This window comes from Phocoena phocoena, chromosome 4, assembly GCF_963924675.1.
Source record: "Phocoena phocoena chromosome 4, mPhoPho1.1, whole genome shotgun sequence".
NCBI lineage: Eukaryota > Metazoa > Chordata > Mammalia > Artiodactyla > Phocoenidae > Phocoena > Phocoena phocoena.
The window spans coordinates 24,863,459-24,878,236 of record NC_089222.1 but is presented as its reverse complement, the minus strand read 5'-3'; the positions used below and the strand labels follow the sequence as shown (position 1 = coordinate 24,878,236).

Here is a 14,778-nt window from a genome sequence, read left to right as displayed (position 1 = left end):
GTAATATAAGATTAACAGGGACTGCCCTGGTGATCCAGTGGTAGAAAACCCGCCTTACAGTGTAGGGCACGCAGGTTCAATCCCTGGTCAGGGAACTAAGATCCCACACCCGCGGGGCAACTAAGCCCCTGTGCCACAGCTACTGAGCTTGTGCTTCCTGGAGCCTGCGCGCAACAACTAGAGAGAGAAAACCCGTATGCCACAACTAGAGAGAAGCCTGTGCACCACAGCGAAGAGCCCGAGCACTGCAATGAAAGATCCCACGTGCCGCAACTAAGACCTGACGCAGCCAAAAATAAATAAAATAAATAAATAATAAATCTGTAAAAACAAAGTAAGATTAACAGTAAGGCTAAGCTTGCCCTTAATTCACAGTTCTTTAGATTAGTGAAATGTGCTTTTAAATCTATCCCAGTAATATAATGATCTACAAAATCTAAGTGACTAGTCATTTTAAAACTTTAAAAAATTCTAGAATTTATTTTAGATTTAAATTATGTATAACTTTTATTAAGTAAAAGTAAATTTAAATTTATAAGTATTCAGTTTCATAAGTATTCAGTATTTATTCGTTTTAATCCTCCACAATTCTGTGTGCTTTACAAATTTAAACACTAAATATTGACTTTATTAGACAACTTAGCATTCTTTGTAGTATATTATTTATTGACAGTATTTTTATAGTAAAACTTTTCTGTTTACTGTGTTAAATTAAGTATTTTATGCTTTTGCCCTTTAGCTTTCATAGATAATCTGTATCATCTTTGTAAGCACCTTGATTTTAGAGAAGATGAAACAGATGTAAAAATGGTTCTTGGAACTTTATTAAATTTAATGGAAGATCCAGACAAGGATGTTAGAGTGGCTTTTAGTGGAAATATCAAGCATATATTGGAATCCTTGGATGCTGAAGATGGATTTATAAAAGAGGTTGATGATTTTTATTTTAAATTTAATTTTACTTTATTTTTATTTTATTAAAATTTTATTTAAATTTTTTTTGTGTGTTTTCATAAACCTGACTTTAAAATTTTAACTAGTTAATTTTATTGGTCTAGCTTTTTGTCTTAAGAATGAAGGAAGCATATACACATGCTCAGATCTCAAGAAATAATGAGTTGAAGGATACCTTGATTCTTACAACAGGGGATATTGGAAGGTATGTTTGGCAGCTTTTGTATACTTCCTTACTTATTTTGGCCATTTTCCTTTATTGTTTGCCTGCTGTTAGAAATGGTGATAGGAGCAGGAATAAAGACACAGACCTACTGGAGAACGGGCTTGAGGATATGGGGAGGGGGAAGGGTGAGCTGTGACAAAGCGAGAGAGAGGCATGGACATATATACACTAACAAACGTAAGGTAGATAGCTAGTGGGAAGCAGCTGCATAGCACAGGGATATCAGCTCAGTGCTTTGTGACCGCCTGGAGGGGTGGGATAGGGAGGGTGGGAGGGAGGGAGATGCAACAGGGAAGAGATATGGGAACATATGTATATGTATAACAGATTCACTTTGTTATATAGCAGAAACTAACACACCATTGTAAAGCAATTATACCCCAATAAAGATGTTAAAAAAAAAAAGAATCAAGAACATAAAACAGTTAAAATTCTAATTTGTGTACATTTTTGTTGCAGAGAAGCTTAAGAGGTGACTAATAAAAGATTTTCAAGTATAAAAAAAAAGAAATGGTATTAGGAGAGATGTAATGTTATAGGAAGAAGTGTGATATCAGTATGCATTTATTTGTGGATTTCCATTTATTTTCAAAACATTGATGGTAACTTTTTTTTTTTTTAAATAATTTTAGGGCAGCAAAAGGGGATTTGGTACCTTTTGCACTCTTGCACTTATTGCATTGTTTATTATCCAAGTCAGCATCTGTCTCTGGAGCAGCATACACAGAAATTAGAGCTCTGGTTGCAGCTAAAAGTGTTAAACTGCAAAACTTTTTCAGCCAGTATAAGAAACCCATCTGTCAGGTGAGAGTCAGCATTGGCCTTGACTATAGGAAATAGAATTACTTTGCAAAAGTTAAAAAAAGAACACATATATGTTTTACTTTTCTTGCTTTAAAAAAGAGGTATTTTAAAAAATGGTTTATTTAAAAGAATGTAAATCTCATCATTTTTATATTTTCGTATCTTGGTCTGAAGATATTGTTTATAAATGGGAGAAGGGAAAAATCATCTTATAATAATTATTACTCTCTATTGTTAATCTGTTAAGAGAAGCCTTTCTGTATTAGCCTTTCTTTTAGTGATAATAAACTTTTTTATGCCTTGATATTATGGATAAGGCACTTTGTTTTAAAAAAAAAAGGTTGATTCAAGGCTGAAAAGTAAGGATATGTTAAAATACAGGCTTTGCACTGTGTTAGTGGTGTAATCCTTAGCAAGATATTCGTTTCTTAACTAAGCCTGGTTACTTCATCTGTAAAAGGGAGTATATGCACAATCTACCTCATTAAGGTTGTTACAAAAATTAAATGAACTAATTTAGGTAATATGTTTAGAACACTGTCCAATACTGTCCTTTATGTTAACTTAAAACATATTAGTTAAATGTTCTTCCTTGTGTGAAAACTAATAAATCATCTTTCTTTAGTTTTTGGTAGAATCCCTCCACTCCAGTCAGATGACAGTGCTTCCTAGTACTCCATGCCAGAATGCTGAGATGCGGAAACAAGATGTGGCTCACCAGAGAGAAATGGCTTTAAATACCTTGTCTGAAATTGCCAATGTTTTTGACTTTCCTGATCTTAATCGTTTCCTTACTGTAAGTTGCAAAGTATAGTTGACTTAATTGAGGTTTTCAATTAATATTTTGTGTTTATTCCATTCTAGATTTTTTTTAAAGAAAATCTGGCAAGTGCAATGTAGACCATAGATTTTCAAATTTGCATGTTTTCCTTTGACTTTGATATAATATTACTTACGTTATAAAAGTGAAATACGTGTTGATTTGAGTCATTGCTCTATAGAGTTAGCTATCTTGAAAGGTTCATACTATTTAATTAATGCTAATTAGTTCAGTTTACTGAGCCCTTATGTCTTTAGTGCTATGATTGGTTCCATTGGTAATGGAAAGTCTAATATGATCTTACCTAGCCCTAAGGAGTTGGAGTAATATAGTACAAACTAGTGCTATAGATGACCTGTGAATTCAGATGATAGAGTTTGTAGTATGGAGTAGTTTGGGAAGCCTTTGAAAAGTCATTAGTGGGGCTGAGGTTTGAAAGATGGATGGTGTAGATTATCTTCTTATGTTTTCCTGAAGGCAAAGTTTATGTTTCTTAGTTAATATTATAATAGTGATCCATGCAGAATTTTTCTCTACAGTATTATCATATTTTAACAAAGTTAAATTGCATGTAAATTGGACAAATCCTAGAAGGAAATATGATACTATACACTAAGGACCACAAAGATATTTTTACTTTTTCCCTCAGTAGTTCCATCTGGGAGCCCCAAAGCACAGATGTTTATTGCAACATTTTCCAAGTAGCAAATAGACAAAACCCAGAGAAGAAACTAGGTGTCTAATATTTAGGTCCTAGAATATTATGTACCTTAACATAATAGTTATAAATACTTTAGAGAAACTACCTTATAATGTCATAACAGTCTTACAGGATTAATATTAAGTTGAAAGGCATAACAGAAATAAGGTTTAAGTGTCTCTGAGGGCAGGGCCTGAGTGTTATTTGCTGTCACATCTTCGGTGCCTAGGATAGTGGCTGACATGTAGTAGTTGTTCATTAGATACATAATAAATGAAAGATCAACCATTTTATGTTTGGAATTTTGTGTATTATTTTATGAACGAGATCTTAAAGGAAACAGACCAAAATCAAAGTAGATTTGTTGCCACGTTGGAATGGTGGGTGTGTTAAAAAGGTTTTCTTTAATATTGCAGCATCAACTTTTTAATTTAAAAAATTTAAAATATTGTATTTATGGCTACTCTTGCTTATTGTCTAAATACTATAGTTAGCTCAAATAGTAAACCAGGCTTGGAACCACTGCCTTAAGAGCATGAGTACATTTTAACACATACTCATGAGAAATTATTTTCTTTGCTACTTGTACATTAGCTTATTTATTGTCTGTCTCTCCCCCTCTGCAGTGTAAACTCTGTGCCATCAGGGACCTTGTCTGTTTTTTCACTGCTGTATCTGAAGTGCCTGAATCATAATAGATGCTCATTAAATATGTGTTGAATGAATAAATGGTATATCTGAATTCAGATATGTTGTATGTGGACTCCAAATTTGTGTGGCATTTTAAATTATTTTTGAACATAGCTTATATGAATATTTTATCACCTGGACAAATGTACTTTTTAGTAATTGTAGTGTTTCTTTTTCAGAGAACGTTACAAGTTCTGCTACCTGACCTTGCTGCCAAAGCAAGCCCTGCAGCTTCTGCTCTCATTCGAACTTTAGGAAAACAATTAAATGTCAATCGTAGAGAGATTTTAATAAATAATTTCAAGTATATTTTTTCCCATTTGGTCTGTTCCTGTTCCAAGGATGAATTAGAACGTGCCCTTCATTATCTAAAGGTAATTGAATATTTGTTTATATTTTACTCTTTTGTTTAAATTAGCATTATAGGAAAGCTGTTGTGACATTCTTATAGGAAATAGAGTGAGTAGTTTATAGTCTATCCGTAGTTTATAGTCTATCCTAGGGTAATATAAGTTCAAATGGTACGTAAATAAGCTTTGCCCTGGGCCAAGGAAAGTATTAAATAGAATTATTCTTTTGTTATATTCTTTGATTGTTTTACCATAATGGTATATGATAGGTAGTCATCCATTCGTGGATCAGATTCTCAGCTAATTTCATTTTTTTTTAAAATTTTATTTATTTATTTATTTTTATTTTGGCTGTGCCAGGCCTTAGTTGGGGCATGCGGGATCTTCACTGTGGCATGCAGACTTCCTAGTTGCAGCATGCAGACTTCTTAGTTGTGGCATGTGGGCTTCTTATTTACAGCACACGGACTCTTAGTTGTGGCATGCATGTCGGATCTAGTTCTCCGACCAGGGATCAAACCTGGGACCCCTGCATTGAGAGCATGGAGTCCTTTCCACTGGACCACCAGGGAAGTCCCAGCTAATTTCATTTTAGAATTTATTAATTGATTGGAGCTGTAAAATGACTAATGATATGCAAATAATTACATCTATCGGAAGAGGCAGTATCCTTCAACTGTAGTACAGTGTCAGCACTGAGTTTAGTTACTTAGTGCTCTGATTACAGTTTGGCCCAGTTTCTTGCTAGTTTTCAAATTTAAAATTATAGCTTATGCTTCTTTTTTTGGTGTTATAGTAGCAACAATATCTGAGGAATAAGAGGCTGTATGGGAACAAGAGAACCTATCAGATATGCATATGTAACTCTACTCTTTTTCTCTGATGTTAATTTATTTCACATATTTCATGATATGCCAGCTATGGATCTCTTTCCACATGAGACTTTTTGAATATTGAGTGTATTTATTCATTTTGAGAAAGAAAATCTTTATTGTAAAGGTGGAATGTTAATAACATTTCAGTGCTTCTTACTACATGCCAGAAATTTTGCTAAACAATTTTTATGGATCATTTCACTTGGATAACTCCTCACAGTTACCCAGTGAGATAAAAGTACTATTTTTCCATTTGATAGATGAGAAAACTAAGGCAGAGAAAGGTCAGATTAGGTTACTTGTCTGAGTCACAGCACAACTAATAAATGATAAAGCTGGAATTTAGATATCAGCAGTCTGTCCAGAAAGACTGTGCTCTGAGCCACTGATTTTCCTGTCAGGGTTACATTTCCATGAATAATGAGTGAATGACATTTTGAACCTTTATAGAAAACTAGACTCCCTTTTAAAAATTTTATTTCAAAATAAAGTCTGATCACTTGTTTTCATTACCTGTAGCCCATGGCAGACCTACCAGGAGAAATCAAGGTCAGAATCCTTTTCCAATGACTTTTTTATATCATTAGTAATTCTTGTCACCTGATCTAGAGCTCCTGATTAACTAATAGTGTATTAAAATCAGTATACTTATTTCCAAGATATTAGTATGGAGAAAAAAAAACTTTTTTCTTAAATTTTTGAAATGTGTCTTTGGGTTAGAATGAAACAGAAATTGAACTCGGGAGCCTGTTGAGACAAGATTTCCAAGGACTGCATAATGAACTATTGCTACGTATTGGAGAACACTATCAACAGGTTTTCAATGGTTTGTCAATACTTGCCTCATTTGCATCTAGTGATGATCCATATCAGGGCCCAAGAGATATCACGTCACCCGAACTAATGGTAAGGAATATGTTGTATGGGTTTTTTGCTTGGTTTTTCTCCTTTTTGTAGCTTAATTATGAAATTGGAGAAACAGGTGTTTTATATATTTTCCAAATGCTAGAGATTTATTTAAATTTTCAATTGGGATTTTTATTTTGAAAAGGCTGATGATTTAAATTACATGGTCACAGCATACATATTAGCATTGAAAAATATGCATTTTCATATGATCTTAGACTTTATTTTTTCATTCGGTAAAAATGTTCATTTTTCTTCACCACTTTTTCACTGTAGATTAGAGTGCGTTTGTAGCTCCCCGCGCTACCCCTTCCGTGGCATGACATGCTAACTTTATCACTTCTAACTATATTTAAATCCATTGTTAGATTTAAGATAAGTTAGAAAATATGTTATTCCTTTTTCTTTCCTTGTCTTAAATTCGTATCTGAAATCATCTTACTATTTTATTTCTTCACCTGAAAAAACATAAATCCTGAGGCTTACTATTTTTTCTTTTGATTGCTTTCATTCTTTCAAGAGACTCAATTTTTGCTGATATTTTATTTTGACTATCAGCAAAATATCTTGAGAGGTTTCTATCTCTGCTTTCTCATTTCCCATTCATTCTTTAGCTTATTCTAGCCTGACTCTGTTCTAAATATTCTACTGAAATTCTCATCTTAAGGTCAAAAGCAGTTTCCTGCTATCACATCTAATGGTCACTTCTCTTTTCCTATCTTATTCGGCTTCCAGTAGCATTCGGTACAACTGACCATCCTTTCTTATGTGGCATCTGTGACACTGCATTTTCTGGATTTTCTTTTTGCTTCACTGTCTACTCGTTCTTTTTTTTTAATTTATTTTATTGAAGTATAGTTGATTTACAGTGTGTTAATTTCTGCTGTATAGCAAAGTGATTCAGTTAACATACATATATTCTTTTTCATAGTCCTTTCCATTATGGTTTATTACAGAATACTGAATATAGTTCCCTGTGCTATACAGTAGGACCTTGTTGTTTATCCATTCTATATATAATAGTTTACATCTGCTAATCCCAAACTCCCAATCTATCCCTCCCCCACCCCCTCCCCCTTGGGAACCACAGGTCTGTTCTCTATGTCTGTGAGTCTGTTTCTGTTTGGTCGATAAAGTTCATTTGTGTCATATTTTAGATTCCACATGTAAGTGATAGCATATGGTATTTGTCTTTCTCTTTCTAACTTATTTCACATAGTATTCACATAGTATGATAATCCCTTGGTTCATCCATGTTGCTACAAATGGTATTATTTCATTCTTTTTTATGGCTGAGTAGGATTCCATTGTATATATGTACCACATCTTTATCCATTCATCTGTTGATTGTCCACTCATTCTTTTTTTTTCTTTTTTTCGTTCACTCATTCTTAATCTTTACTTTATCTACTTTATCCTCTAAATGTTAGATTGGTTCAGTACTGTGTAATTGGGTCTTTTTCTCTATAAATATTCTCTCTTTAAATGAGAAAGAATCTGAATTCATCTGGTCCTGTAATATGATTTACATTTTGATGATTTCATAGTGGAAATTCTAGTCCAGACCTCTCTTGAGCTTTGGACTTATGGGCTTATGCAAGTTAGGTCCTGGCAGGAAACAGATGGAATACACAAAAATGTTTCACTGAAAAGAATTTAATGAAAGGACTATTTTCATTGATATGGGTAAGGTTAAGAGAACCAGCATGGAATGTTAAGGAGCCCGGGGACTAGAAACGGCAGAAAACATATGCTCCCCTTAGTCCTGGGCAGGAAGAAATGGCATTACCAGAGCCTGGTTGAGAGCTAGAATCATGGTGCGGGGGAAGGGCTCTCATTGTATATAACCACTGCCAGGGCCACCGCACAACGCAGAGAGAACAGGAAGTATAAATACCACACGCTCTCCTCCTGCCCTTTGTTCCCTTGTTGGTGCCTCCTGTTGACTGAATTTAGTGGGAAGACAGAGGGAAAGATATCTTGAGTGATGAAATCTGGTTAGCCTCCTAGGCACATAGCAAAGCAGGAAAGAGCAGAGAATGGATCTGAGGATGAGGGAAGATGACAGATAGAGACTGTCCAGCTTCCTCTTTGTAATCTCTATTTGTCCGTCTTTTAAACATCTCAATTCCAAACATTACATGTCCGTTAAAAAATCTTTATTTTCCCTTTAACCTGTTTCTCTCATAGTCTTCCCTTCTCAGGAGATGGTACCAGTGTCTACCTAGAAGCTCAGTTGCTTCAAAACCTGGAAGGTATTCATGAGCCCTTCATTTCTTATATCCTTTAAAATTGAGTAGCAACAAGTCCTTTCAAGTCTAGCCCCAAAATATATCTTTCCATCTCTGCTGCCACCGCCCTTATACAAGTGACCGTCATCTTTCTCCAGGAATACTATAAAAACCTCCTAACAGTTCTCTCCTATTGCTCTTCTTTTCCTGCATCTTTAGTCAGTTATTTACACAGCATTTGAAGTACTCTTCTTACAACTTATACTCACATTATCCCCTGCCTAAATTCCTTCTATGGTTTTCATTGCTCTTATAAGGCTGTACGTGGTCTGTATATCTTTCCACCCTCATATTGTGCAACTTTTTTTTTTTGCGGTACGCGGCCTCTCACTGTTGTGGCCTCTCCCGTTGCGGAGCACAGGCTCTGGACGCGCGGGCTCAGTGGCCATGGCTCACGGGTCCAGCCGCTCCGCGGCATGTGGGATCTTCCCGGACCAGGGCACGAGCCCGCGTCCCCTGCATCGGCAGGCGGACTCTCAACCACTGCGCCACCAGGGAGGCCCCATATTGTGCAACTTTTATCTTCCTTTCTCCCTGTATTTCAGCATTGTTTTGTGTTTCTTAAACATGTCAAGTTTTTTCCTGCTTTACAGCCTTTGCAATACGTAGTTTCTTTACTTGGAATATTATCCTGGATCTTTTTCATTCTTTAGATCTCAGAGTCTCCTGATCACCCTATCTAAGTTCCTGATCACCTCATCCCAGTTCTCTCTCATGTGATCACATTTATTTCTTTATAACACTTATCACAACCTTATGTACGTACTTGTTTAATGTCTTCTTCTCATATCAGTGTCCCATGTAAACTAGTAGGGAGAGCTTATCTCGTACACCTGGCACAGTATTCTAGGCATACATAATAAATATTTGGTGAGTGGCAGATGAACGAACTATTTGTCTAAATATAAGAGCTTTAAAATTAGAATGTTGACACAGACAATGTGAGTATCATCTATATCTGCTTTTCATTTAAGAATGGGCTGGAACCATGCGATTAGTGAATTATGGCTTATTAAACCTAAGTTGAGTCTTAATCCAAATCAGAAGTTTGTAAATTAAATGTAATTTTAGGCTTTGGTAAAACTGATGATTCTCTGTGCTTTGGAAGAGAAAAAAAGTTTATCCCAACATCTAACCTGGAGAACGTGTTGGACACCTAATTTCCTCTCTACTGTGAGGTAGTGCACACCCTTCTTACTGCCCCCCGACCCCAGCCTGGCAGTGTGTGTAACCTAGAGATACTTAAATTAGGTGCCTCAATGCCAAACAATGCAACTTTCTCCTGGAGTTAGAAAATATTCTAATTGCTACTTCTCCCCAGCCCCCCCCTTTTTTTTGGTCCCTTTTCTTGCCTATACATAAAGATTTTTAAAGAGGGGAAAATTCTTCTTTGCAGAGTACTCACATTCCCAGTTTTTAATAATACTAACTTAAGTTTATTTAACACTTTACTATATTCTAAGGGCTTAACACGTGATATCTTATTTAATCTCTACAACAAACTCTATGCAGTTGGTGCTTTCATTGTCCCATCTTACAGACCCAGAGGAGCTAAGTAACTTATCCAGCATCAAATACTAGGAAGTGTCAAAACTGGGATTCAAACCCAGGTTTGGCTGATTTAAAGCCCATACCCACTCCTCTAGGACCCTTTTTCAAGAAAGAATTAACCCTGTCCACTTCGGGAGACCCAAAGTGCCATGGACAGTGATACCTAACCTGTAATTGTTGATGCCCAAGGCTTGTACCCCTTTATTACTATTATATCAGTGGATTTGACCTCTATGTCAGACCTTCATTCTGGCAGGGTACCTGTTCCGTAATCAAGTACTTTTTTTTTTTCCACCTTAGCTCTAAATGCTCTAGATAAGGACATTTACTTGTCTTTCTCTATTCTTCTTCTCCTTAAGATAAATATCCTCTCCACTCTGGATGCTGACATGAGTCAGATCCTGAAAATCCCACCGTAGCTCAACTGTAATTCAAAAGCTTATGATTTTCTCACTGTACAGTACTGTTTAATCATATTTTGATTGTAAATCAGTTTCACTAATTTTTAAAGTATTACATGTGAAAATATATGCTTTGGGAAAAATGTAATTCACCGACTGTTTATTTTCAATATTCTAACGTAGTTAGATAAAATAGAAATAATATAAATAAATTGTTGATTTATGAAATTTGATCTGTATAAAACTTATGTAGTACCTTTTTTATGTGGGTTTTTTTTTCCCTTAGGCTGATTATTTGCAACCCAAGTTGTTGGGCATCTTGGCCTTTTTTAACATGCAGTTACTGAGCTCCAGTGTTGGCATTGAAGATAAGAAAATGGTAGGTGGTGATAGTTGAGTTGCAAAGTGCCAGAACAGAATTCATATAGAATATGCAGGAGACATGACTTCTCCTTCTAGCTGCAGACATTCAAAGATGAAAAATAATCAAACACATGATATTCTGTGTTCCTGAACAACTCACATAAGCTTTCGGGGAATCTAAAAAGAAAAATTATATCATTTACTGTTCTTTTGTTTATAAGGGACAGAAAACTCACCCAAACTGGCTTAAAGGAATTTGTTGGCTCTGTAACTAAAAGTGTAAAGATAATATAGCTTCGGGCATAGCTTGATTTTGGACACAGTATTCTCAGAATTAATCAGTTAGCTCAAATTCCTTTGGATTGGCTCTAACTTAAGTGCTAGGTGATGGCCCCAACGGCTTCAGGCTCATGTCGTCACAACATCCAGCTCAGTGGGAAGAAAAGAGACCAGCACTCCCTGATAGCTCAAACAGAAGTTGCATTATTGAATGCATTGGCCCAAATTGGTCTCATGTGAGTCATGGCCCATGGTGCTTTTGAATACCAAAAATGTTAAGGTACAGAACGTAAAGTAACTTCAGTATTTGTCAGTGTATATTTAAATGCATTTGGCACAGTGAAATTTCCTTATGATTGCTGTCACAATTGGTCACCCCTGGAAATTTTTGTCTGTAGATTGGGATAGAATTTTAGGTACTGATTAAATTTCCCTTTTTATTTGTCTCCACTCTTCAGTCAGTAAAATTATAATGAAAGCCCATGAATGGAAGCTTGTATTTCAGTCTGTACTCCCCTTCTCTTAATTAATTAACCTCTAAAAATTTCAGCAACCAATACTTGTCCTTTTGGTGTCAACTGGTAAATTTAATCCCCCAAATAACTTGTATCTATGTGAAATCTTTCTTACTGTTATCCCAAGTGAGAGAATAACCTCAAATCTAAGAATACTAGAGTTTGTTTTAAACCATAAAGAGTTTGCATATTTTGGCACATAGTTAAGGTTGACTGGAGAGTTTCTTTACCTCTTCATTAGAATCTGGAGCTATTCATACAAGTCTGATTCTGTATTCCACACCAATACAAATGTGTGTATTATTTTCTGAGTATGTCATTAGTTACCTATTTGTTTTATTACTAAATTAGAGCATGTTGAATTTAGTACCATTAGGACAAAAATGCATGTGCTGCATAGCAGTTTGGGATGGCTATGAAGAAGATTAAACAGTAGGTATTAGATTCTTAATAAATTGGAAAATTACTGCTTAAGAGGACCATCAGAACCAAAATAACAAATCACCTTCAAAGAGGGGAAAAAAAAAGAACTAAACTCGTGTTTTTCAAATTTATAACTCTTACATAAGCACTTGGACAGAATAAACTGCCAATATTTATTAGACCTTGTGTTGCCAGAGAATAGGTACTCTGAGATTAGTGTGGGAAGCACTTGTCCTTAAGGCTCATCTGCTCCTGCCAGCTTCTTTATGGCTTTATTTTGAAGCCCTGCTTATTTTATAGGCCTTGAACAGTTTGATGTCTTTGATGAAATTAATGGGACCCAAACATGTCAGTTCTGTGAGGGTGAAGATGATGACCACACTGAGAACTGGCCTTCGATTCAAGGATGATTTTCCTGAATTGTGTTGCAGGTAAATGACTGCCTGAGTCCATTAGATTTTTTGCATTTCCCAATACTAACTTGATTTCTTAATCTCTTTGAGGGAATTTGGGTTCAAACCAGAAATAAGAAATAGTTAAGGTAGAAAGGCTATTTGTATTGAAAAGGGACTGTGTTTCCTTCTTTAAAAACATTTTTCTGTGAAGTATTTTAATATATTGGGAAATAGAATAATATAATGAACCCCTATATACCCGTTTCCCAGCCTCAGTAGTTATCAATATTGTTAATCTTATTTAATCTTTCCACCTCTACCTTTTTTATTGTTACTTGGAATGTTTTAAAGAAAACCCAGTATCATATCATTGTACTTCTAAATATACCTCAGATGTATCTAGAGGATAAGGACATTTAAAAAATATATATAACCATCATAAATTATTATACTTAGCAGAACTAATAGGAATTCCTTAATATTATCTAAAATTCAGCTTTCCCCAATTGTCTCAAAGATGTTTTTTCCCAAAGATGTTGGTTTGCTTGAATTAGAATCCACATAAGATGCACATGTCACACGTTTGGTTGTTTGACCCCCTAAGTAACTCTTAGAAACAGATTCGTCCCTTAAGTCTCCTCTCCACATTTCTTTTAGGCCACTGAGATTTTGGCGTGTAGGATTTAGCTGATTGCTAATTTAATTTAATTTCAGTAATACTGCTAACAATAAAACTACTGAATGCAGTTTAAGCTTCTGAAAGTTTCTTTTTGTTCTTGACTATATTTTATTGGAGATGTACAGTCAGAATAATATATTTTACTATATTCAAAATCCTGTGATAAACCATAATGGAAAAGAATATTAGAAAGAATTTTAAAAAATAATATGTTTTAAAGTCATGTGAAAGAATTCTTTCCTATATAGCTGTGCCATCTACTTGGTATTATTAGGTTCAATTTAAGTTTGCTTAAAATTTTTAGAGGTTGCTTTTTCCTTCTATTTTATTTAATTTAAAAATCATATAAAGCATTTACTTTGTCCCAAATTCAAATTTATGTAACAAGTTACACTCAGAGAATCTAGCCTTCATTCCTGAATTGCTAAAAATAGATGTGTCTATTTTTATTAATTTTTGTATAATCCCCCCCTTTCTAAAAGTATAAGCAAATGCACACTTACTCACAGATACTTTTTTTTTTCATGTTAACCCTGCACCAAAAGGTAGCATATTATAAGCATTGTTTTTCACCTTGCTTTTTTTGACTTAGTGTATTACAGAGATCATTCTATTTGAGTATACAGTACTGATCTTTATTCCATTTTTACAGCTGCCTTGTAATCTTTTTGCTTGTATGTATCATTGTTTGTTCATCTAATAATTAACTGATGGAGCTTTGCAAATAATAAAAATGATGTGACTTTTAACTTTTGTTTTTTCACATAGGGCTTGGGACTGCTTTGTTCGTTGCCTGGATCACGCTTATCTAGGCTCCCTTCTCAGTCATGTAATAGTAGCTTTGTTACCTCTCATACACATCCAGCCTAAAGAAACTGCAGCTATATTTCACTACCTCATAATTGAAAACAGGTATTGTAAATGAAATTAATAAAGATAACAGCTTTCTATTACTGCATTTTTGTGTCTCAGGGTATTAAGGTTACTGTTGGTAGTGTGGAACTGTTCACATTCTTTTTAATTTAGAGTCCGTTAACAGAAGTAATTGACATGCTTTAAGTCAGTACATACCAAACTGATGCTCTTTCAGTTGTGACATGGCTTTTATTATTATTATATTTTAAGCTTAGTTGTTAGTATGTCAATAACTCAAAATTATTTTTCATCAATTTTGAAAGGGGTGAGACTAATATTACCTTTCTTCTCACAGTTAAAAGGCAGACAATTGAATGCATGAGAAAGATTAGGAGAGCTAATAACTTTTTTTCTACAGCTTACCTTAGTTGAAACCCTTATTCATTGCATTAACCAGCCTCCCTTCCTTTAAGCTTTTATTATGTTTCTTCATATTGTTCATATTTTAAAACATCTCTTTATCTGTATCATTTCAGCGTGCAGAGACACTCTGTGTTTCTCCACTTCCTAGCTGATAAATTCCAAATTGTTTATTTTGATATTCAAGGTTTTCTAAAATCTGGCCACATCTTATTTCTTAAAATCATTTCCCAAGATTTTTCAAAGCAGATATTAGGCTGTAGCCAATCCAGACTGCTAAT

The 14,778-nt window shown here is 34.8% G+C and overlaps 1 protein-coding gene across 1 annotated transcript in view; it reads left to right on the top strand.

Annotated features, from left to right (window-relative positions):
• ATR (ATR serine/threonine kinase) overlaps nt 1-14,778 on the top strand; it is a 95,830-nt gene that overhangs the window by 12,943 nt on the left and 68,109 nt on the right. The window contains exons 11-19 of the mRNA XM_065875798.1: nt 740-930; nt 1,059-1,159; nt 1,813-1,984; nt 2,610-2,780; nt 4,374-4,568; nt 6,140-6,325; nt 10,855-10,947; nt 12,449-12,579; nt 13,991-14,134. Of these exons, the coding sequence (XP_065731870.1) occupies nt 740-930; nt 1,059-1,159; nt 1,813-1,984; nt 2,610-2,780; nt 4,374-4,568; nt 6,140-6,325; nt 10,855-10,947; nt 12,449-12,579; nt 13,991-14,134 (1,384 nt within the window). The remainder of the gene's footprint in view (nt 1-739; nt 931-1,058; nt 1,160-1,812; nt 1,985-2,609; nt 2,781-4,373; nt 4,569-6,139; nt 6,326-10,854; nt 10,948-12,448; nt 12,580-13,990; nt 14,135-14,778) is intronic.